This window comes from Camelus ferus, chromosome 15 (assembly GCF_009834535.1).
Source record: "Camelus ferus isolate YT-003-E chromosome 15, BCGSAC_Cfer_1.0, whole genome shotgun sequence".
Classification (NCBI taxonomy): Eukaryota; Metazoa; Chordata; class Mammalia; order Artiodactyla; family Camelidae; genus Camelus; species Camelus ferus.
In genome coordinates this window covers 11,569,230-11,593,714 of record NC_045710.1, presented here as the reverse complement: position 1 = coordinate 11,593,714, position 24,485 = coordinate 11,569,230, and the positions used below count along the sequence as shown (strand labels likewise).

Here is a 24,485-nt window from a genome sequence, read left to right as displayed (position 1 = left end):
TGTCCTCTCTGGGCCTCAGTGTCTGCCTCTGTGAAGTCAGATGGCTAACCTCCCTGCCTCGCAGGGTAGTAGTGAGGCGCATGAGGTCTTGTGTGTCATGTACTCACTGTGGCGTGGACACACAGTAAGTCTCCCCAAATCAGCCGTCAATCTCTTTACCTCTCCGTGCTTCATTCTTTACTAACTCCACTGTAATCTGGGTTCAGACTACAATACTGCAGCAAAACTTGGTTAGGAAATATCATAAATGAGCTTTGATTCTTTGAAGTATTTGGCACTACAGAGTGATCTTCCATCTCCTAAACTGTGTCTTCTTACTGCCTCTTCGTTCTCGACCTGCCAATCCACCTGCCCTAATTTGGGTGCCCTTAAACATTTGAGGCCTTTGTTTTTTATAGTGTTGTTAATTTTCCTGGGTACCATATCCTACCTACTCCACACCTCCTCCCCCCACACCCTCCCACAGTCTACAGTCTCCTACTGACATTTGGATACCTACCAGCTCTAAGTATCTCACTCCGACATCTCTCTTGCCCTGTAGGCCCATCTGCCCAGCCTCCTGTTAGACACCATCTAGTGAACAACCCACTTCTTGAACTCAGCATGTCTGAGACTGAGTTTGTTTTCCACTCAAAGCCTTTCTTTTCATAAGTTCCTCTCCTTGGTTAGTGGCAAATTCCCATCACCAACCCAGCACCTACTGCTCAACCGGTGATTCATCTGTGATTCTTTCCTTGTTATTCACACAGTAAGTCCGACCTCTGTTCCTCTTTTAAAATATCTCCCTGGTCTCTCCCATCTGCTCCTTCCTGTCACGTCTCCTGTCTTCACCTCTTGCTTATTGTAATCGTTTCCTGTCCAGACTCCCAGACTTCAGTCCTGCTCCTTCTCCTTTCTCCTTCACCATCTTGCCAGGTTTATCTTTTCTAAAATAAACCTGATTGTGGTCACTGACTTGTTTAAAAGTCTCTGGTGGTCAGTTATTCTGTGTTTGATAAATGTTTGCTTCTGTAGGGCGTGAGCTCCTTCACGGTACATCATATCCGCCTACTTTTTCAGTGGGATTAAGCTATTTGTGGTTTTCCAAACACTGAACCTCTGCCCTTTGTGCATCACATCCATGTCACACTCCGACTCACCTTTCAAGACTCAGTTCAGATGTCACCTTTATGTCACCTTCATGACCACCACCCTGTCAGGCAGGATTAGGGACTTTTTAGAGCTTCCTCAGCCCTACTTTACATCAACTCATACAATTATATTATTTTTATACTTTATAGTATAAAGTATTACATGTATACATATTATTATATATATTATATATATTTCATTCTGTTGCAGTCCCCTATTTTCATGTCTGAATCACCCACCAAATTGTAAACTTTTTGAAATTATCAATTATTTCTTAATATATTTCTGCCTCCTAATGCCTAGCCCATAAATGACGTTTAGAAAATGCTTATTTGTGAATCAGGATTCGTACTTGTCAGTGCTGTATAATCCTTCAGTGTTTTTTTCCCTGTGGTGTCATAGCTGAAGATTAGTTAGAAATTCCTCTGAGAATTGGCTTCAAAGCTAATTCACAAATCATAGAAGATCATTGTTCTTTCCATGCAGCATTTTTGTTCAGAATGCCATTATGCAGTCTTATCACCCATTTTATTTGTCACATTTAATTCTGAACAATTTCTTTCTCTTTCAGAAACTTAGAGGTTCTTAATCAAAATGGCATTTTGCCTTATTGAAATTATTCAGAAAAGTGTACCCAACTTTGAAGAACAATCCAAAGGAAATGAATAAATTTTTTTGCTGCATTGGCAGCTCTGTTATTACTCAATGATAGATAGGCTTTCCTAGGGCAGTGTTTTGAAAGGACAGTGTTCAGTTGGGGCAAGCTCTGGTTACTTTTAATTTTAAGTTAGGTTGCTTTACAGATATGCCTAATGGAAGAATTTATAGAATGAGAGCCACTGAGCAGTGTAGCCAGGATGCAGGTCCCCTGTCTGCCTCGGGAGCCTGAGTTCTAAGCCGCCATGCTGTACTGTCACACGTGCTTTCATTTGTCTGTGTTTTCGAATTTCAGGAGTTTTCAGGGGGTGGGTACTTTGATGTTTAGCTTTTTCTGTTTTTTAACTCAGATTAATTTATTTAGCATCAAAACCTGTTATTACCAAGCATTTTTTCTTACACACTGATGTGCTTATTTAACTTACTTTAAAGATTCAATTGAGAGATTAGTGTATAAATTTAAATTGGCTCACATTGTACAAGTTGTAGAAGATGACGGGGACAGAGTTTTTAAAGCAGCTTAAAATCATTGAGGGAAAATTTGACAGAGTAAATTTGAAACTAGTCACTTTTGATACCTTTCTCCTGAGTAATTATACTATTATTTTATATATTAGATTCATTCCATAACATCTAGTTGTATCTTCTGACTATTTTCTGATTATTTTAATTGTTAAGTATATTTGAGGCAGGGAGCTATACTTACAAATACTTTTGACTATAGAAATTACATGGAAGATATCTATATTTTCGGGTTTTTTTCCCCTAATAATTTTAGATATCTTCCCCTGTGCGTATGAATTGCTTGGCCGCATAGATAAGATATGGATGATCTCTAGATAAAAATCCAGGAGTTTGTAACAGCCAGCAGGACGCTGCTTTCCCAGGGACGTGATTGACATGGCAGCACTCTGACTTCTGCCTTGTTCCCCAGGACATGGTCAACCGGAGAATCGCGATGGACATGATCCTCAAGATGGCAGATTCCCAGCGCTTCAGACAGTTTATCTTGCTTACCCCTCAAAGCATGAGGTAATGAGGTAACTTTTTAAAACTCTCTGTGAATACACACACACACATATATATATGTGTGTGTGTGTGTATATATATATATATATGTATGTATGTAAGTATATAAAAGGGGACAAGAAAGCTTTTATATTCTTTATTTTAAAAGTGCAAATGCATAAATGACCAGTAAAAAGAAAAATTAGCCTCTAAACTAGTTCTACAGATTTAAGGTAGTTTTTCCTTATGAGATATTTAAATTTTTATTTGGGTTATCTCCCTTCCATAACAGGGGCAATTTTATTTGAATATGATTGTTGACTTGTTAATATTTCTACTTTGAATCTACTCTTCTGTGGTTGTCATGACCAACTAATATAAGTTAATTTTGTAATTCTACTTAGACTAAAGAAACAGTTTATGATTTCCCTAGTCTCTACTCTTTTCCTGGTGACTTACAGGTACCAGTCTTTCTAAATTAAGAACTCTACTCTGCTGTCAGTCAGCACTTAATGGGTACCTCCGAGGTGTCAGGCTCTGTGTCACTTACAGTTGCTGTTCTGTCTCTAACGTGGTCACTTGATCATATGGGGGTTTACATTTGTGACTGAAAATGCTCAGGTGACTCCTTCCTGGCTAGACAAGAGGAGTAAGAGGTAGAAACAGCTGAAACATAAATCTCCTTCATTTCTTCTTCCTTTAAACTGAAAAGCCGTGGTATGTAGCAGGAAGTCAGTTTTCCAAAATGAAAACAACTTAATTCCTTATTGCAAATGATATTTCTCCTAGAATTTCAGATGCTAACATATTCCCCCTATTAGCAGATCACAGCCATTTAGACATACTTTCATGATGTAGTATTAGAATTTCATCTGACGCAGAAAATTTTTCTTGGAAGTTGGAGTAACTAACTTTGCTTCCTCTAGTTCACTTCCATCAAGTAAACTGATTAGGATTCTTCGAATGTCTGACCCTGAAAGAGGACAAACCACGTTGCCTTTCCGGCCTGTGTCGCAAGAGGAAGAAGAAGACCGGAGTTGATCTGTGACCCAGTGCGCCATGTCCTCGTGCTGAAAGATTTGTAAAGGGAAGAACATTCAGGACGATTTGAGGAAATAAAATGAAATTGAAGATACTCTAAAATAAACTCCTTTATGTATCTGACCACAATAAAACATGTAAATAAGCCTAGGAGACCAACCACAACCAGCAATTTTAAATTACTGTTGCTTTACTTTGAAAAAATCAATTTCACAGTACTGGTTTTAAATCTTTTTAAGTTTGTTTGTTTTTTATTTTAACCATCTACTTTTATAGATTCTTTTTCAGAAGTAAAATTTTGTACATATGTACATGTACATATCTGTTTAGTTTGGGTTCATTTCTATAGTATTTTGTAAGAATTAAAATAAAAGTTTGAGCACCTGGTTATATTTAGTTTTGCTTTTCCAGAATATTACTTTATTCTCATTGCAGGGGGTGGAGCAGCGCACAGGCGGGCTGTGGACAGGGACCAGCTTACAGTGGATTTATTGTCTGCTTTTTGCTTATTAATGAGGAGGGACCTACACAGGACTGAAAAAAACTTTGGTCAAAATCTCTGCACAGGTAATTTTTAACCCTAGAGATACAACTACAGATTTGGACTGTAGTTTAAATTACTGTGTTTTGTCACATTTAAGATGCTCTCTGTTTACGGGGCACTTTCTCAGAGTACTAAACACTGCCAGCTCTGACACAGTGCCTTTCAATCCCTGAACCATCGTCCACCCAACTAAATGTTGGAACTGGATTATGGCATGTGTGCACCCTGACCTGAAGCGTGCCTGCCTGCTTTCTCGTCCCTCAGTTTGCAGTCCAAGGCCTCTCAAGTTCTAGCTCGGCTGGGAGGCCAGAGGGACTGTGCAGTGCAGGCTGAGGAGAAGGGGTAAAGCTGGGGTGGAGGGCGGCTCCCCCTGGAGCAGAGAAGTAGCTGGGAGCCAAAGGCCCAGCTGCTGGTGGGGAGCTGATGTCAGTTACAGGACACAGCCTGATTAGCGCTGTTAAAAAGTCTGCTTCTTAGAATGATAAATATAGCCTGTCGTAAGCAATGGTGTTTAAGAACTTTTTTTTTTAAGAAAACATGGATAAACTACTGCCTATGTTTGATACTAAGATTATTGCTAACCTTTTTAAAAAGATGTGGATGTCCAACAAGAAAAATTCCCTATATTGTTAGCAATAAATATTTATGAAATTGAAAAGGAAGTATTTTAAGAAAAAGGCAGTATTTTAAAAGCAGCGGCATTATTACTGAGAAAAACTGGGGTTTGTGTTTGCTTTTGGTGGTGGGAGGGAGTCTAATTTAGTCTTAAGTTGAGATAAATTGGCAAAGGAAAAGTCCAAAAACTTGTGCGTTTCTATTCTGAGAATTTACAGAAAGAGGAAATATGTGCCGAATGTTTTAAACACCCCCCCACTAACCATACAAAGTCTGATTTTTTTAAAGTTACATTTATAACTCATTTGTATCAAAGCTATTTTAACATACATGTGCTTTTTCAAATAAAAAAATGAAGTAGAATATACCAAATGCATAAACTTTTATTAGCTAAATAATTTCAGTGTCTGAATTTTTGTGATAGTTTTTGAGCGTTACGGTTCTTAATACAGAATGGGAAATAGAATCCTCAGGTATCCAAGCAGTTTGTTGAGTTGAAGGTTATTCATTGCTTTGGGCTCACAGTTTTGGTTTCAACTATTATAAGTGAAAATATCTTCAGTTATTATTCTAATTGATACTAACATTAATTAGAATAAAAAATTGTCTTTTTGAAATACGTGTAACTTTTAAAAATAAAACTTTAAGTTTATATGTATTTAGGGTCATGCTTTTGTAAATTGGGGAAGGTAGTATTAATTGACAAAACCAAACCTCTTCAGGAGTAGTAACTTGAATGCCTCATACAGAGAGGACTTTTCGCCACCGGTTCGTCATCGGGGCAGCTATGCCTGGACTGAGTCATGAAGTCCAGGGAAGCAAGGAAGAAATGCCTCCTTGGATTCTTAAATCCTACCTTCTCGGATCTTTTGGGGTGGACATGATTAAAAATTATTCTCAAAATGACGTATGTGATTAGTGCTAGTAAACGAGGATGTAAAGGCATTGCATTCTTAAATATTTTCCGTATTTTCCCTTCCCTTCCTCCCATCCCCTGGTTCTTTTTTGCATGTCTTCAAAATGTCTGGGCTGTTTATTTATGGAGACCAAAATGCTTCAATTCTGTGTAAGAAACTGTTGGCTGGGACTCACGCTGGATCAGAATTGTTGCCAACTGTGATTGAAAACCAAGGAATCCAGAACGTCTGATTGAGTTTTCCTGAGTACAAATTAGATGTCGTACAATTGAGCATGTTCTGAGTCGGTCACTTTCTGCTTTGATTTGTTTCCTCATCTACATAGTGCCTGCACTTTGCCTAATGCAGATTTTTCAGAAGAATTGGTTTGAAACTTCAAGTTCTGAAAGTTTAAACAGTTACTGATATTTCATGACTTGAACTAAATGCCTGTGGACTTGAAGATACATCAAAATATTCTGTAATAGGAACACAGTTTGTTCTTTAAGAGTGGATATAAATTAGCTATTTCTTTGAGTCAGCAAATGAAATTTTCTTAATTATATATAATATTGATGCCTAGCCTGTTGCATTTTGGCTAGGGCAGCAGATAGAGTCCATAGAAACTAAAGCGGCCTGAGAATATCATTAAGCTTAAGGGGGCTTTTGTTGCCTAATTTCTTCTCAGTTTAAGGATGGAGAGGTTAATTCAGTAACATGGTTACGTTCCTGCCATGTGCTAGGAACTGTTTTAAGCACTGAGAATCCTACTGTAATACAAAATCTGCCTTTGTGGAGCTTAAAGTCTGGTTAGAGTAACATCATACCATGTATTTCAGATTATGGTCATTGCTACAGAAAATAATAAAGCGGGGTAAGGAGTTGAGAGCAGAGGGGAGAGTATATTGGATGTGGTGTTAAGGAAAGACTTTGCAGAAGGTCACGTTTAAGCAGAGGCCTGAAGCAAGTGAGAGAAGAGCTAAGGAGAGATACCCAGGGTCGATGGTTCCGGGCAGAGCGCAGAGGCCTAAGGGTGAGAATGAACATGTCCAAGACTCTTACGGCCAGTGTTGATGAGCGTGGTGAGCACGAGGTGAGGTTCAGAGGCAGACAGAAAAGTGAGATTGTTCGAGGTGTCAGGCAGGTGTTCACACTTGGTCTGGGAAGTATTTTCACAGCGCCCCTGTGGCAGCTGTGCGAACAGGTTAGGATTAGAGTGGGGCAGACATGGAAAAGGCAGGCGGTCTGGAGGCTTCTGCGGTGATCCAGGGAAGAGCATGGTAACTTGGACTAGAGAGGTTGGAGAGAGAAGCGTTCAGATTTGAAATCCAGAGGCGGTGGGACTTGCTGATGAGAATACAGTCGACCCGTGAACAACGTGGGGGTCAGGAGCAACGACCCTCCGAGCAGAAATCCACATGGGATTTATCGTTGGCCCTCCATCCATATCCGCTCTTCCTCGGGGTCTCCCCTTGTACACACGTGGATCCGGTAGCACTGTAGTCTTTACTACTGAAAAAAACCCGCCTGACCTGTGCCGTTCAGATCCGTGTTCGAGGGTCAGCTGTTCTGTGGAGTTGTGAGAGGGGTCGAGGATGACTGGCCTGGGCCTGGGGCCTCAAACACGGGGTGAGTCATGGTGTCCGTCGCAGAGCAAGGGGAGGCACGGGGGTGCAGCAGAGCGGTGCGCGGCTCGGGTAGCAGCAGAGCAGCTGGTGCCAGCAGGTGCCACCTGAGATAGCTAGTTAGTTAATCAGGTATTTAATGGGTTACTTTGTGTTGGTAAATGTAAGAACTTGAAAAACAGTAACATAAGGTATGAGTCTAGAGAGCTATATTTTGCCTACAAAATGCTGGGAAAAACCCAAATCATGTGCCCAAAGTGGGAAACTTAATTGCTTATACAAAAGGACCTAAGGGAACAGTGTCATTTTATTTAGAAGCTCTCATTGACTATCATTTTCTCACTAAACCCCTACACATCCTATGCCGTAAGGCTCTCTGAAGACGTCTGTTTAAGCGTGTGTTTTACTTCCTGACATGGTTTCCAAAGGCGTGGAGGAAATAAGCATCTGGCCTCTTGGAGAAAGTGGTTCATACTATTCATCTAGAGACTGATCCTGAGTGAAGGAATTGCAGGGGAAATGAAGCCTGAAAACAAAACGATTCCCTTTTAAAGGCAGTTTAGAGTTATTTAAGAAATGAGAGGGAATATGAAAACCTAGGACTTCTAAATGCAGTTAGAGTTCAGACTAGAATAAAAGAAGACATCTGGGGGCATTTTCCTCTCAGAACAGCAGCAGGTGTTAAAGAGCCAATTAACATGGAAATTAAAATAGCTGAGTGTAAGCTAGAACCAGCCGAACCCAGGCGCACGTGAGTGATTAGAGCATGCCCGTCGCTGGTCCCTTCTGAAGGAAGCGCTGAGGCTGGGAGGGATGCTGAGGTCCGTGAGGATCCCCGTTGCTGAGGGATGAACCCTTTAAACCCTTTATAGGATTAACACACCCTTCAGATCATGGCTCACCTTCATCACTGGCCCGTGCAGTGCATATTTATTTCCTTTTACCTTCTTTCTTCATTCCCTATGGCAGACTGTATTTTCTGAAGATGACCACAACAGATCTCTTCCATGCTCTTCCAAAACCTTGCCTTGCAGAGTCCGATTCCCTTCCTAAACAGATTTGTATCTCACTTACAACCAATAGAGTGCAATAGAAATGACCCTGTAACTTCTGAGGCTAAGTCAGAAAAAGCAATGAAAAGAAAAGGGAGCCCCACCTTGGCCTCTAGAACATTCACGCTGCATCACTGTCCTGTCTTGGAAGCAGCTGGACTTCCCTGAGGCCGCTACACAGTGAGGAAGCCTAAACTAAATTAGCCTGCATGGGGAAACCATGCAGAGAAGCTTGGGGACCACATGAAGAGAGATGCCCAGCCACCCCCAGCTGCTCCCACCGCCCCCGACGTGCCCTCATCTCACTACAACCGCATGAGACCTCCCCAGCCAGGGGGACCTCCCACTGCCCAATGGAGTCCCTCCTGAAATTCTGGCCCAAACAACCATGAGAGATAATACAATAACTGTCATTTCAAGCCACTGAGTTTTGGGATGATCTGCCACATAGCATTAGTAACAATCAGATTTTGGTACCTGAAGGGAGCACCCAATTAAAAAATAAATCTAAGCCACATGGCGCTGGCTGGAAGGAACTTGAGGGCTAGGTTCACAAACACATGCATCCAAAGGGCCTTGAAGATGCTAGTGGAAGCCTACAGGGCCTTGCGAAGAGCGTGAGCAGACACTTACAGGGTCTCAAGGATGCTCTTGGTGACGCTAAAAGAAAGTCGCTAAAAGAAAGTAAGGAAAATGCTATTGCAAAGAAGAAAGAGCAGAGGACCCTTGTTACACAGTGGTGGAAAGTTGGCCCTGCTGATGCCGTGGTAACCTGGAAAGCAGGAAATGCACCTAATAAACTGGTGATCTAGCTGAAGAGGTGTCTGGGCAGAACGTGACAAGCGCCCCATGGCTTCTTGCTGCCTTTGACAAAATGTGAGGAGGGGAGAGGGACTGGTTACGTATAGAGGAGCCAGGCTTCAGTGCAAAATTAAATCCAGGGTAGAACCGTAGGATCCTTAGTTAGGACCGCAGAGAGATCTGAAGCAGTGCTTTTAGACCCTTTCAAGCCCTTTTCCAGGGGCCTGACTTTCTGGTCCTCTCCATTAGACAGCAGCCTTCTAAGACTTAGGAGTGTGTTCCTTAGCAGTCACACAAGGAGCCCTGTCTAATTGAGTGGATTTTATAAGTTGATACATTAAAAACCCATAAGATTTTTTAAATACTTGTATCAACTTAGACTGAAAGAGGTTGTACAAAATGAAAAGGTTTTGTACTTCTAGACTTTTATGGGCCGCAGTAGGCAGAGAAAACTACTCGAGTACAAACACAGACTACATTTTTTATGAAAAAGGAAGGCCAGCTCAGAGGGTAGAAACAAGAACACAAAAGGCAGAGCCACAAGCCATGGAGAACAACCCGCACAGGGCAGGCCTGGGCCCTGATTAACCCAGAAACACAAGACGTCCCCAGGTGGTTTCAGATTTGCTGTGGACCAGACTGCCGTGCGCTTTCCATTGCACCTTTTTTGAAAGTGTCCCTACTGCAGTCACGCTTTGCCTGTTCCAACACTCTGCGTTGCGTAAGGGCCGGGGAGAGGGGCAGTAATTAGCCACTGGATTCACAGGCCTTTGGATCAAAAAGAATGGTACTCGATGGGCTAACGAACCACATCTGAGGAGCCTTTCAATGATGAGGTTTGGGGCCTCAAGCCTGACCCCAAAGTCACAGTGTTATGAGAACTTTGTGGTTGCTTGGGAGGGGGGGTGAACACGTTCTGTATGTGGAAGAGATGTGAATTGTGGCTACAAGGTGAACTGCGACCGACTGTTTTCCAAAGATGTGGCAACCACATCTCTCCTGTCACATGTAGTTTAAGAACATTGCCCTTCCTATCAAGACATAGAGTCTAATTCCCTTCTTGACTATGGATAGGTTTGTGCGAGTGCTACTTCATGACTCCTGGGGCTAGGTCAGAAAGCACTATGAAACTTCCAGCTTCTTTGCAGGAATACTTGTGCTGGAGGCCTGAACCCCCACGTGAGCTGCATGCCTGCTCCTAAGCCGCCGTGCTGGGAGGAAGCGCAAACCAGCCCAAGTGAAGGAGCCCTGAGGCTGGAAGAAGAGCAATGCCCTGTCAGCTCCCAGCTGCTCCCGGGACCTGTTTCAGCTCAGCGACCACACGACTGCAGCTGTCTGAGAGACCCCAGGCCCGAGTCATCCAGGTGAACCCTCCTCAAGTCCCTGACCCACAGAAGCCAGGGGAAAGCCGCTGCATTTAGGGATGGGACGTCGTGGTGCAGTAGTAACTCAAGCAGTGCCACTGCCACTCACCCCCGGGCAGCAATTCTCTTGTAATATTTCCTTTTATGTGCTTTTGGTGTTCTCCTGTGAGAGAATGTATTGTTCATTTATATATGTTATACTGTGCAGTAAATTTTCTTTTTTCCCCCTTTCAGCATTTTAAAAACACATGCATGTTGCTGCGTATACATCGGTCTGTTGCTCCCAGTGGACGCGTGGTCCGCCTTAGGATGCGTCCACCACTTCTTACCTACCTGGTCCTCTAGTAATGGACCACTAGGTGGCCTCCAGTTGCCACACCAGAAACAGTTGTCACGGACATCCTGGGACAAGTCCCCTTACAGCCCTCTGAGAGCTTCCTGGGTAACACACCCAGGAGTCAGAGGGCAGCTGTGCACTCATCCTCACCAGTACTGCTGGACTGCTCTCGGGGTCCTGCCCCGGGCTACACCAGCAAGCAGTGAGGACCAAAACAAGCAAACAACAAGATGTTCTCTTGTGGCCCACTTCTCCATTTTATGTACTTATTTACCAGTGAGTCTGCTGGAGGGTCTGTTTCTCAGAAGGGCCCCAAATACGCACGTGGCTCACTCCCTTCCCTCAGGTCTTACATCAGTGTCTCCCAACCAGCCCGGAGCAAGTAGCCCCTGCTGCGCCCCATCCCTCTCCACCCCTCTTCGCTTGCTGTGCTTTGCTTCATGGTTCTCACATTTGTGTGTGTGTGTGTTCAGCTATTGTCTGTCTCCCCACTAGGAATGGTGCCGGGTGCACAGTAGGTAGGTGATCAGTGAGGATCATGCATTGCCCATGGCTGGACTTAACTGAGTGCCTTTCTAAGGAGGCTCCCCAGCTCCTCCCCTCACCCCACCCTCACTTCGTCAGAGGAGAGAATTATCAGAGGCACTGAACGTCCCATCTCTCCCTGCCTCCACCTCGGACTCACCAAGCACAGGGGTTAAGGGCACTCGAGACCGTTCTCTCTGTGGGCAAAGTCTGGTTCTACTAGGGAGGGTTTCAGGTACCGTCTGTGTCCTGAGTGTTTGTGGGGAGGTTTGCTTGCTCCCGGTTTCCTGTCGAATGGGTGAATGGAGTCATCAGCCCTGGTCTCTGGTCCCATTTAATGATCCTAAGACAGAAAAAGGAAGAGTATTTAGGAAAAAAAAAAAAAAAGGTGCTCCATGTAAAGTGAGTAATTTAGCAATGAACTGTGAACTGTCTGATACTGTAACTGCTATCTACATATGGCAAATTAAATTTAATTAAAATAAAATGAAAAATGCAGTTGTCAGTCACACCAGCTAAGCCTGAAGTGCTCAACAGCCTCACGTAGCCAGTGCAGGCACAGACGTTTCCATCATCATGGAAAGTTGTGCTGGACAGTGCTGTAGAAAGTAACCCGGCTCCTCCGGACTCGTTCTGAAAATGCAAACCCACCTCCAGGGTTCTTGATGGAACCTCTCTGCCTTCCTTCATCAAGCTTGAAAGGCTCAGAATTCTGTTCCATTGTTAAAACAACTTTTGATTAGGAGAAACGGAGGTCTGCTTTCCTCCTGGCTCCTTCTGAGAATGCATCTCAGCCTGTGTCCTCCACGTGGTCGTGCAGAAGGTAACGTGTGCTTAGCACCACGGTCACACTGAGATAACATTTATGGCCGTATGATGAGTGTTTTTTGAGAACGAGCACATTTTATGATGTTTCATTTAAATCCTACATGCTGCATTAACTGTCTGTCTTCTGAGGGCCAGGAGGAAGCATCGGGAAGTCGTTTTTGCCCTTTGGTTGTCATCAGTTCTTCAAATTCCCAGGCTGCATGTTTAAAGGCAGATTTAATAAGTTGTTGCTCCTGACCCTTGATGATTCTGAACACCTATTTCAAATTTAAAAATTATGAAATAACTGAGGGAAGAAGTCAAATGTTATAAATTTATTTGGGACATCGATTGCCACCTCTTTGGAAGTCTTTGAAAATTCAAGCAGAAATCAATACACATCCATCTTTTTTTTTTTTTTACTTTCAATAAATAATATCTTTGTGTATATGTATATATAGATAGATATACTTAATTAATGAGTCATTTAGCAGGGTTTTGAAGTTTTATACTGCATTAATTCCAACATAGCTCTTTCCAGATCGGTAGGATGCAAATGAGGTAAGAATTAAGGCAAACCTAAAAGGCATGCAAATGTCGTACATTTATATTCACTGATAACACAAGCTCTTGTGTGTGGACCGCACAGAGAGGCCAAGGGCCCCTCCGCGTGTCTGTCCAGTACTATTTTACAGGAGAATGGTGACACAACTTATAATTAGGTTACATTATCGTGGGGGTCTCAGTGCTACTAACATTATGTAATCAAGGAGACGCAAGCATTAGCAGAACATGAACAAGAAATCATATAACTCTTTGCAGCACATTTCTGCCCAGGCTTTGGAGGAGGAGAATTCTTTTTTCTTTTTTTTTAATGAAATGATATTACACATATCACATTGTGGCAGGTTGTTTGTTTGTTTTGTAATATATGCTTTTAAAATTCATTAGCAAATGACATTCTCATGCACACAAGTGTTTCAAACACAAGAAGCAAGTCCATTTATAGGTAGTCCAAGCAATATTTGTGTGTGTGTGTGTGTGTGTGTGTGTGTGTGTGTGTGATAGCTGCAGACCGAATGGAACGTTGAGATTTCTGTGCAGTCCGTCGTGATGACCTCCGCTCATTTCTGAATGTCGCACTGCAGAAGTAATACGATGGAAGGGTCGCTCTTCGCAGCTTCTTTGAATTCATCCAGTGTAATCTGGTCATCTTTGTTCTTATCCATCTTGCTGAAAATCTTGTCTACTCGCTGCTCGGGCGTGAGGCCATCCTCATTCATTTTCATCATGATCACTGTGCCCACCATTTTGTAGATTGCCTTGGGAAAACAAGAAACAGGCCATAAAGTCCTCCCACAATAGGTCACAGAATTTAAATTTCCTTCAAAGGACTCCTTAAATGGTTTTAAATAAGAGAGTGATGTCATCAAATCCATGTGAATCTCATGACCAATGGGATAGAGAAGAATTTTGTGTGACTCCCAGGTTCCTGGCTGGGGAAAGTGAGTAGAAAGAATAGTGGTGAGATTGAGAAAAATGAAATAGGAGCAGGTGCAGGGAGGAAAATGATGAGTTCAGCTCAAACCTTCTGAGTCTGAGGTGCAGACGACGGTCAATAAGCATGACTCCTTAGAGATTTAGGGAGGATGAAGTGTGGGCCCCACTCATAAGGAATCTACAATCTGTTAAGAAAGCAAACAAGGTGGACCAGTAAAGTTTAGCCCTGAAAGAGGGCAGTGTAGGGAGAGCTGTGAATCAAGGACTCTGTTCATAAGCTAAAGAACAGAGTTGGAAGATTCCATTGTCCAGTTCAATTAAGTGTGCACAATTAGTTCCCAAATGGGAATGAAAGGTAGAAACAAGTCTCTTTCTTAGGAAAATGCCTTAAAAAATTAAATGCCCATCTAAGCAAAGACTTACAGGTGAACATTATTACATACCTTACATAGCAGCATTATTAATAATAGCCAAAAAGTGGTAACAGCACAATTGCCCATCAACTGGTAAACAGATAAAATACGACATTTCTGTACAACTGAATATGATTTTAGCAGCAAAAAGGAATGATAAATGCTACAACACAGCTAAACCCTAGCCCCAAAAGCCAGATATAAAAGGCTGTGCATACATAGTGTATGATTCCATTTACATGAAATGTCCAGAAAGACAAATCCATAGAGGCAAAGCAGAAGGGAAGGTACCTGTGTCTGGGGGTACAAATGGGCATGAGGGATCTTACTGGGAGAATTAAACTGTTCCAGAATAAGATTATGGTGATGGTTGCGAACTTTGGCAAGTTTATAAAAATCTTTGAATTGCATAGCTAAAACACGTGAATTTATGATCTGTTAATTATAACTCAATAAAGTTTTGAAGAATGCCAATTAGAGAGAATACACCACTAACAAGTGTTTCCTTTAACAAGTAAAATGTCTACTGAGATAAAATATTTTTTGCTTGCTCACTTTTGTAAATAGATTGTGTTGATTTACAGTGAAAAAAAAATCTATGACATCTGACTTTAAAAGAAGCAGACTGTTGACATTTCATTTGATGGACAGTTGGTAGAAGGGGTCTGGATTAGCCTAGAATCCTGAGCAGTGTATGAGGGAAAAGAAGAGATGCCTGGACTTTAAAAACAAGACAGACGGGGTCAGCCGCAAGTAAGCTGCCACTTTCACTCTGGCCTTTGAAGGGTGAAACGAAAAGGGCTTAAAGGAGGCGATAGGTGGGAAGGCCGCCAGCAAGACAAATGCACTGTTGATGAAGTCACGGCAAAAAGAAAAGTAAACACAGAGAGTCCACCCTGGACCTCATCTAATAGCTCTGAACACGGCTGGGAATCCTTAACCGCATCTGAAACGCAACCCTGCAATCTGCACCATAAACAGGACAACCAAGAAAGGACGTTCCCGATGCAGACTCTTCCACCGAACACCAGCGCAGGTCGAGAGCACGTCAGACTCAGGACTAAATATGAACCTGCTCCCTGACGGATCTTAAGGAACCCCTGTCGGCCCCTGGCATGCATCACAATGTTTATCACTGTCTTCTCTGAAGATGGGATATGTCTCACGTGTGCTTTCCTAGGAAGAAATGACTGTCTCAGGTATTCTCGTTATTCAACCAAAAGCTAAGGACCCATTAGGCCTGTGTACAACACTGCGGGGCAGATGTCCTGTGCTTCCCTGGGGCGCGTGGCCCCTGGTGTCCCCTCCGGCCACTGGCCTCCCTCATCAAGCACCCGCCTTGCTCTGCTGTCACTGCCTGTTCTCTCGTGTGGACACAGGCCCTCGGGTCAGCCAGCTCCTCCAGGGTGGGCACATGTGTCTTTTCACATCTGTCTCCAACGCTTTGCCGGGAGGCTGGCACCAACAGAGATGCTGACTGCAGGCTACAGGAGCCCAGAGGGTGGTGGAGAACCCTGCGGTGAAGTAGGCCAAGACAGCTTCTTGGACGCGGCGAGATAACCTAGACCTCGAAGGAGAAAAGGACTCAGATGGGCCCAGAGCCCTGAAAGACATCCAGGTGAAAAGCATGGTGGGAGCAAAAGTGGCCAGAAGTGCATGTGCAAGGGTGAGGGGCCTGGGATGGACAGTGAGTCTGGAGCAGAGGAGACACGGAAGCAAACGGGTGTCGGCTGGACCAGCTGTCAGAGAGCTGTGCGCCTGTGCACGGAGGAACTGCTCTGTAGACTTTAGATCAAGTGAACGAGCAGCTCCTGAAGCACAGGGATGCTGCGAAGACTGCATCAGTTATTGACCTGCTGGTCCTGAAAAGGTGGCTCAGCAAAGCGGAACCTGGAGGCAGGAAAGTGTGCCAGGGCACGGGTGCCAAGGGCCAGGAGCTGGTGAAATCACTGGAGGGGGACATGGGGAGCCACACGCAGAGGGAGCAGGATGGGGGACGCGGCTGGAGAGAAGGAAAGAAGCTGGGAGTTGAGGTGGATGATAGTTCCAAGGGAGACAGAGCCTGAGAGATAACTGCCATTTACTGAGCATTTCCTACATGACAGAAAGTGTGCCGGGTTCTCTGCAGACCATCTCACTTAACCCTGACCATGGGCTTGGAGGATAGGTTTTATTTGCTTTATTTTTTCACGAAGACATTGAGGCTTTGGTGCACCAAGCCCCACAGCCAGGAAGCAGCATACCAGGTCTGACTCTTAAAGCTTCCCCTTGCTGCCGTTGCGTCTTCCAGTTTACTTGGGAAGGCAAGTGGGTACCAAATGGAGAGAAGGAACTAAAGGTACTGAGAGATGACGGGCAGGCAGGGCTCCAGAGGCGCAGCACGGAGCCGGGAGCTGCCCCAGGGGAGGAGAGTGAGCGTAGCTTGGGGGGCACCTGGGGGACTGGGCCACTTGGGTTTTGGCTCCTGTTTCTTGCCATCAGCCCCTAGTTGTCATCTGGGGATCCACCATCCCTGCGTCTCAGCCCTGTGGTCTGGACGGGGCCTCACCCCAGCTCAGGATGGAATGCTTGGCTCTTGCGTGTGGCAAGTGGTGCATTTCCCTCTGGGGTCACACTGGTTGGTGCAGAGGTGGGCACACAGGCTGAGACAGTCAGCCAGTGAAAAGGCATCGATTCACTCATCAGCAGTTGAGTGCCTGCCAGTTTCCAGGTCTCTTCTAGGTGCTAGGGAAATGGCAGTGAGCGAACAGAGTCCTCTCCCCACAGAGCTTGTGTTATGTAAGGTTATCTGGGGCCGTGATAAATGCTGTGACAAAAAAACACATGTTGGTTAGGGGTTAGACTGCACCGGTGGGCACTGTGTGGGGAGGGCAGCGCAGGAAGGCAGGCCTGCTGGGAGGTGAGATGAGAACACAGACCAGAGTGAAGTGAGGGAGGCTTGGGAAGGGGATCTGGGCAGAGAGAGAGGATGTCGAGGCCCTGAAGTAAAGCTGCGTGTTCCAGGAAAACCAAGAAGGCCCAGGTGTCTTGAGCACAGTGTACAGGGAGGATGTGGAAGATTAAGGTCAGAGCAGTGGGCAGAGGAAGCCTGGGACGTTTGCACAGGCACCTGAAAAGATGACTGTTCACGTGAAGTGATGGGGACCTGGGAGCCATGGGCAGCATCTTGTGCCCACGGGGGCAGCTGGTTTGAGGAAGAAGGCAGCATCCACAGAGCAGAGCTAAGCCAAGTGCCAGAGAAACTGAGTCCTGATTCCACCCTCTGCACCCAGGAGGCTCTCGCCTATAGAAGATCTCCCAGCGCGAGCGTGGCTGGTTGAAATGCTGATCGACAGTCAGGGTCCAGCAGCTCGGACCTGTGACGTTTCCCAGAGCCTGGTGGGAGCGAGGGAACAGGGACGGAGACTTCAAGGCCTGGCAGGACTCCTGGCGGGGCAGAAAGAGCTGCCACAGGCTTATCCCCAGGGAGCTCGTTCCCGGGGCTCTGCCTCCAGTGCCCGCAGCCCAGGTCCTGAGCACACGGAGCGCCCGCTGCCCGGGGTGGGGGTTGGGTGGGAGTGGGGCCCCCTCACCTCAATGATCTCCAGCATCTCCACCCGGGTGATCTTGCCATCCCCGTCCAGGTCATACATGTTGAAGGCCCAGTTCAGCTTCTGCTCAAAGCTGCCCCTGGAGGTGATGGACAGGGCGCAGATGAACTCTCGGAAGTCGATGGTGCCATCCCCGTTCTTGTCAAAGGTCCGGAAGGCGTGCTGGGCAAACTTGGAGGCGTCCCCATACGGGAAGAACTACAAAGCAGAACACAGAGGTTCAGGTGTCGGGAGAGGGGGAATCACAGGCCTTCCTGCCCACGGGCTGCCCGGGGTGGAGGAGGGCAGGCTCGCCCGCCTGGACGAAGGTCTGGCCCAACGTTCAAGGTCAAGGGCTGGCGCAGGGAGACCGTCTCCCCCTGTGTCCTCACTCACAGGCCCCTTGCTGTCTCCCATGTGTGAGGCTGGTGACACTGGGCTTTTGGGTCTGTGGGGCCTGGAATAGGGGAGCAGCTAGGATTCCTCATCTGCGGCTCCGGTCGCTCTCCCTCAAGGATGAGGATGAAGGAGCCCTGACTCCTCTCCTGCTCAGGGTGGTGGGTGCTGCATGAACTTCCACTCCTCTGGGTGGGACAGTCTAGGTTCACCGCCCACCCGTGGGGCCCAAGCGAGTTTGCCCCGACCTCCTGCCAGCAGCTCCCCGTCCCCAGCCCACAACCCTCTCCCCGGGTGAGGTTCCAGAGTCCAGACTTCTTTTTACAGGAACTTTCCTTCTGCAGACCATTTAAAACCCACTAAAAATAGAACATGACTGCGCTTATTTTTGAGAGCCATGAAGAGATGTCTTCTCAGAGCCGCCGGAGTGCTGTGGGAGACAGAGACTGGACCCAGGAAGAGGCGGGGAGGCTCAGACCCGCCCGGAGGTAAGAGTGCGAAGGAGGCAGGGCCCCGCCCTGGACACGCATCCAGGACAGTCACCCACAGCGGGGCATTCTGACTCCTAACTCTCCGCCCCAGCCAAGCTAGAGGGCAGTCTCCAAGTGGAGCACAGGAAACAATCAGGTAAACTTCAGCCCTGCCCCTGCCTCAAACAAAAACAAACCATGTGCTGTTTTAAAGCAGAGACAGTATATATGTGTTTCTGGATGAAGAGATCCAGCAAATATAAAATGCAAAGCAGATTCCAGAGGAGGCACTGGTGTTCCTGTTCCTGTGGACGTTCTGCCTCTTGCTAAGCAGGTGGGTGGGCCCCACACAGACCACCGGCGTCCTGCCCCCTCCCCGCTGCGTCCTCTTTCTCTCTGTACGTCCTGCCTTTCTAAATAGCTTGATCCTCATGTGCCCTGAACTGCTTTTTTTTTTTTTTTAACTCACAACACTTACGGCATCAAATGTGGGGCGGGGGTTGGTTTTGGTTTGTCTTTTTCCCCCACAACAACCAATTCTCCAACTTGCTGGACACCAACTGGGTGTCCCACAATTCAGTTCCATTCTGATGCTAACTGCCCCAGAGGGTGAGGGCTCAGTCCCACGAGACCACCCCACCTTGGATGCCATTCACAAGTCCCAGGTGGCCACCTGGACCTCTGAGAGACCTGCTATAAAGTTGGAGGGTTCCCACAACCCCCTCCTCAGTGTCGAGAATTTGCTAGGATGACTCTCAAAACTTAGAAGGCACTTTTTAAAAAACTATTACCAGTGGTTATAAAGGATACACCCGCAACAGGGGAGAAGCACAGGGCAAGGTATAGGGGTGGGAGTGCACGGAGCTTCCACGCCCTCTCCAGGTGCATCACCCTCCCAGCCCCTCGAGGTGTTCACCAGCCCGGAAGCTCCCCGAACCCCATAGTTTAAGGGTTTTTATGGCAGCTTCATCATGTAGGCACAGTTGATTAAATCACTGGCCACTGGTGATTGGACTCAATCTCCAGATCCTCACCCCTCCCTGGGGGTTGGGGCTGAAAGTTCCAACTCTCTAATCTTCCTTGGTCTTTCTGGGATCAGCACCCCTACTCCGCCCTCCACCTAAATCCTGAAGCTCTCTTGGGGTCCCCAGCCACCAGTTATCTCATTAACATACAAAAGACACTGTTATCACACCAGAGATTCCAAGAGTCTTAGAAGCTTTTGTGTCAGGAATAGGGGATCAAGACCAAATATGTATTTCTTCTTCTATCACAGTGTCACATGTGCCCTGTGCATCAGTGGTCTTCATCTTTCTCTAGGCGGGATGCTGTTTGCTGATGCACCATCTGCCTATGGTCAGGGGTCTTGCTGGACAAAGCTGGTACCTGTGACGGAGCCTAAGAACAGAGCGGAGTGAGCTCCTTGATGGAGATGGATTCCCAAGCCTCAGGGATGTCCCACCAGCCTTTCTAAGGGCAGTGACACAAGGCCACTGCGTATTATTTTTCTCCATCCGTGTAGGTTTCTGGCAGTGCAGTGCTTTACCTACTTTATACCTCACAGCATACTTTTAAGTTAAGGGCTATCTGATAGTCTTATCTAAAAATAGTTGGGCACCTCAGGTCAGTATATTAAAAATTCATTTAGATCTGGAATCAATTGTAAATTTCAAGCTATAAAAGTTACATGTGCCTTGCAGAACGTCTGTTTACTGACTTTTATAGCCAACACGTTTACTTTGAAAGAACCAAGTGTGTGGTCAGGAGCCCCCAGGTATCCGGAGGGGCTGTTTCCTGTAGAAAATTCATCCTATTGTGTTCTAAGCACTTCGCGTTTTTCTCTTCAGGGGAATGCTCCTTCTTTTGATGAAATAATTCAACTTTGGACAGATCATCACAGAAAAATGAAGCCATACTCCCTTCAATCTCTTTAGGAAGAAATTAGGGTCATGAACTCATATTCGCTTCTCTTGGAGGAAAATAGTGCTTGAGATGTACAAGTATTTTGGTGTATTGTTGCTTGACGGGCGTTTATTTTTTAAAATTCAATGTATTTTGCTCCAATTCCTGCATGAAATATTGATGCAGAAATAATTTTTGGTGGCATTAATAATCTAAACCTTTTAATATAATTAAAAAACTGAAGTTGAAATTTTATATATGTATAATTATATGCATTTCATTTACGTCTTTTAGTTCAGGCTGCTATAACAAACTATCACAGACTGGGTAGCTAACAAGCAATAGAAATGTATTGCTCATAGCTTTGGAGTCCAGAAGTCCAAGATCAGGATGCCAGCATGGTCAAGTACTGGCGAGGGCCCTTTTCTGGGTTGCAAACTGCCGGATTCTCACTTTGTCCTCACGTGGTGGAAGGGGCAAGGGGACTCTGTGGGGTCTCTTTTTTTTATAAGGGCACTAATTCCATTCATGAGGGCCCCACCCGTCTGACCTAAGCACCTCCCTAAGGCCCTACCTCCTAATACCATCATTTTGGGTATTAGGTTTCAACATATGACTTTTGGGGACACACAAGCATTCAGCCCATTGTGACTTGTTTGAAAGAAAATAAATTTAGTTATGAAAAATTTTAGAAACTGTATTAGATGATTTAATATTGCTAATTTTCATTAAGTTTCCAGCCTCTCTTTTATGCCTATGTACACACACACACACACACACACACACACATATAGTTTTTCTACTTTTGTTCAACATTTTAAAATCAAGTGTATCCTGTATTTCCATTAAAAAGAAAAAAAACCAAAAACTCATCCAGAAGCAGCTGCAGTTGGTGGATTAATGCCTGCTGACAGGTATCCAGGCCCTCAGCCAGGAACGCTTCTGACCCCAGAAGCTGTGTGGTGCGGCTCCTGGAAGCGTTTGCCGGGGTTTGGCACCAGTGGGGCAGCCTGCCCTCCTCAGGGCGCTTGAGAGAAGCTTCTCTTTGAAGAGCAGGGTGTGGGGGTGGAGCAGGGTCTGCTCCGGGTTCTGGCCAGCAGAGCCCTAGGCTCAATTCTGGGGATGACGGTGACCTGGCCAGTCCCCTGGGCTCCGGGCTGGGTGGGGGTGATGGTGGCCAGGAGCCAGTCCTCCCAGGCGCTGCAGCCTGCTTTCTCGGGCCCTGTCCTTGCCCCTGCACAGGGCACAGCGCTTCTGCTCCAACACTCGGGGGCTCAGAGCCTCACAGCAGAAGGTTGGCAGAAGTGGGGGCAGAAGTAGCCCGCGGTCCCTGACTACTTCTGGCCCTTCTGATGATACTCCTACTCAGGGCCACACAGCGATCTATCCTCGTCCTACCACAGGGACAATCCTGTGCTCTGGTTATGCTCTGAGGAAAGGGGCTTTAGAGGCTGCCGACCTCGGATGAGACCAGGACCCAGATACCAAGTGAAGCGTGATGTCTGCAGGAAACCGTCCCCTGGTGCTGAAAACCAACTTACAGGTGAATTTAAGGGCCTGCCCTGTTTCTAACTTGGGGTGGGATCACCTATCTGTGGAAGCCAGACGGAACTACTCATGGATCCTTGAGTGCCCTGTGCTTTCCAGCCTCTGTCTTGGCCCACACAGCTCCCTTTGTCTGTCGGACCCTCACCTACTGCTCAGTTCTGCCTCTTCCCATCACCTGAAGCTGCCACCTCCCCCAGGCCCTTCCTCTGCAAACATCCTGATGTCGACCCCTCTCTCCATGCAGCCCAGTGATCTTCGCGCACTGCGGCGTTCCTCTGCTGGACCACACGTCCCTTGCTCCACTCAGCCGTGCTCCCAGTCTTTGTTAACCAAGTGAGGGAGCCTTGGCTTGCAGGGAACAGGCCAAGCCTGCGGTGGGAGGTTCCGCTGAGGATGAGCACCTCGGAAATGAGGACAAGGGAGTTGAGAAAAGGCCAACCCTGTGAGGCCTCCTGCTTCTGCTGTGCTCAGGTCCACATTTGGGCCAAGGTTAGTAGAGAGCAAGATCACACAGCCTTCCCCGCTCTGTCCCAAAAGCGGAAACAGGGCCAGGCTTTCTAGACAGGCCCCAGGAACGGGGGTCCTCAGCAGACTTTCCAGGGGAGGTTCTGTGTGGCAGAGAACTGGTGTGGATGCCTTCTCTCCACTGCTGACTGACAAGCAGAAGGGGGCATTTGTCCCACAGCATCCCCTGGACTGATTTCTAGAAGTTTCTGAGGTAATTCCTCTGGGATGCACATCTCTCTTTCCTGCGGACTCCCCCTCCCCAGGATGCCTGGAAATGCCGTTTGTACCTGCCTAGCAGTTGTGGGCACCTGCCTCCTCTTCCTGGAAGACCTTCCAGGAGCCCCCCAGTCAGATTCTCAGCAGAGTCCAGTCAGCTGGGCACAGCGTGGGCCGGCTGTCTCCTGAGCTGGGTCACAGGGAGCTCCCCGAGCCCACCCGGCACTGCCGAGGAGAAGGGCTCAGAGTCCCCTCGGACACCTCCTCCGTCTCCTCACTCCGTGGGTCTCCTCCAGCAAGGGCCTGGCAGGGCAAGATGTCCTTGGCTTCTCTCCACACCCCATTTCCCCATCTCCCCTGTCCACTTGCCACTGCGAGTATCCACAGAGGGTGCCCCTGCTCTCCCTTCTGCCTCGGCCAGGGCCCCATGGCCTCGCATTGATCCTGGCCAAAATCTCCCAGCTCCTCCTGCCTCTGGCTGCCTCCAGGTCCTGATACCCAGGCCACACTGACCTCTCTGAAATGTGGCTCCAATGATGTCATTTCTCTTCACAGAAACGCTCAGTGGAATCAAATCCGAACTCCTTCGCTTGCCGTTCAAGGGCTCCCGTACCTGACCCACTATGCGCCTTAAACACTGTGTGTCCTGCTCCTCTCTGCTCTCAGCTCAGCCCTCAGGCCGCCCTGGCACCGCTGAATCCTGGCTTCCCGCCTGCTCTGTGTGGCCATTCGTGACCGCCCCAATGCATAGGCATCTCTCTCATTGCTCTGCTTCATGCCCCTGAGCCGCAGTGTCTTCTTAGGTGTCACCAAACCTGCCCGTGGCCTTCACAGTTCATAGGCCTTCCCTGTCTGCGTGTCCGGCTCAAAGGCTCTACCTCCAGGCCACCCTCACGGCTGGACAGAATCTCGCCCTCTGCTTGGTTTGTGCTTCACTTATTTCTGGATGAATCTTTTCAAACCCTCTGCCCTCGACCGCAGAAAGTTCTAGTCCTGTCTGTGTCCCTCGCCACCTGTGAGTTCTGTGCAGGCAGAGACGGCTTGTTCATCTCTGCTCCCCCCCAGCTCCTTGCTCGGGGCCCCCAAGGAGAAGCTCCGTAAGCTCCCGGGGATCACGGGGTCCGCGGTCTCGCCCGCCTTTGTATCTGTCACTGTGTCACTTCTGTTAGCAGCTCACTGTCATCTGTGAAATGGGACCGCCGCATCAGCTGGCCGCATCCATGCCCCCGTGAGGGAAGAGGAGGGTTCACTACAACTGAACCGTCACGAAAAATATTTCAAAAGTCCTCATTACAGTGTCAACTCCCCCATTCCCAGAATTCTCCATCTTCCTTCACTGCTTTATTTTTCTCCAAAAAGCTGACTACCATACAACATATTTTAATTATTTATTCACTGTCTTTCTTCCTCCATGAAAAATGTAAATTCCATGAGAAGAACGTCTTGGCTGCTAAGCTATGTTGTTGCCTAATTGACACATAGTAAGTGCTCAATAATTAGTGAATGAAAGCGTGAACTAATTCCTTTTTGATGCTGTCCTTCCTAATAACTGTACTGTACA

The 24,485-nt window shown here is 46.7% G+C and overlaps 2 protein-coding genes and 1 long non-coding RNA gene across 7 annotated transcripts in view; 2 read left to right on the top strand and 1 right to left on the bottom strand.

Annotated features, from left to right (window-relative positions):
* The window catches only part of SMC6 (structural maintenance of chromosomes 6), a 73,660-nt gene extending 62,746 nt beyond the window's left edge, over positions 1 to 10,914 (top strand). The window contains exons 26-28 of one of the 4 annotated variants that reach the window (XM_032497070.1): positions 2,723 to 2,820; positions 4,273 to 4,404; positions 10,519 to 10,914. In XM_032497070.1, the coding sequence (XP_032352961.1) occupies positions 2,723 to 2,820; positions 4,273 to 4,375 (201 nt within the window). In that variant the 3' untranslated portion in view covers positions 4,376 to 4,404; positions 10,519 to 10,914. Of the gene's footprint in view, positions 1 to 2,722; positions 2,821 to 3,722; positions 5,364 to 6,041; positions 6,359 to 10,518 lie in introns of those variants that run through there. The other 3 variants (XM_032497069.1, XM_032497068.1, XM_032497067.1) reach the window with 3 other exon arrangements.
* Positions 10,915 to 12,723: 1,809 nt separating this feature from the next.
* Positions 12,724 to 24,485, bottom strand: part of VSNL1 (visinin like 1) — a 101,029-nt gene continuing 89,267 nt past the window's right edge. Inside the window, exons 3-4 of the mRNA XM_006191380.3 lie at positions 17,889 to 18,104; positions 12,724 to 13,725 (exon numbers count right to left, since the gene is read on the bottom strand). Of these exons, the coding sequence (XP_006191442.1) occupies positions 13,528 to 13,725; positions 17,889 to 18,104 (414 nt within the window). The 3' untranslated portion in view covers positions 12,724 to 13,527. The remainder of the gene's footprint in view (positions 13,726 to 17,888; positions 18,105 to 24,485) is intronic.
* On the top strand, positions 18,013 to 21,202 carry LOC116668902. Of its 2 annotated transcripts, none has more exons than XR_004326135.1 (3): positions 18,013 to 18,130; positions 18,626 to 20,269; positions 20,599 to 21,202. It is a non-coding gene; the product is annotated as an uncharacterized LOC116668902 (long non-coding RNA). The 2 variants fall into 2 exon arrangements; XR_004326136.1 differs by having other exon boundaries at positions 18,113 to 19,085; positions 20,028 to 20,269.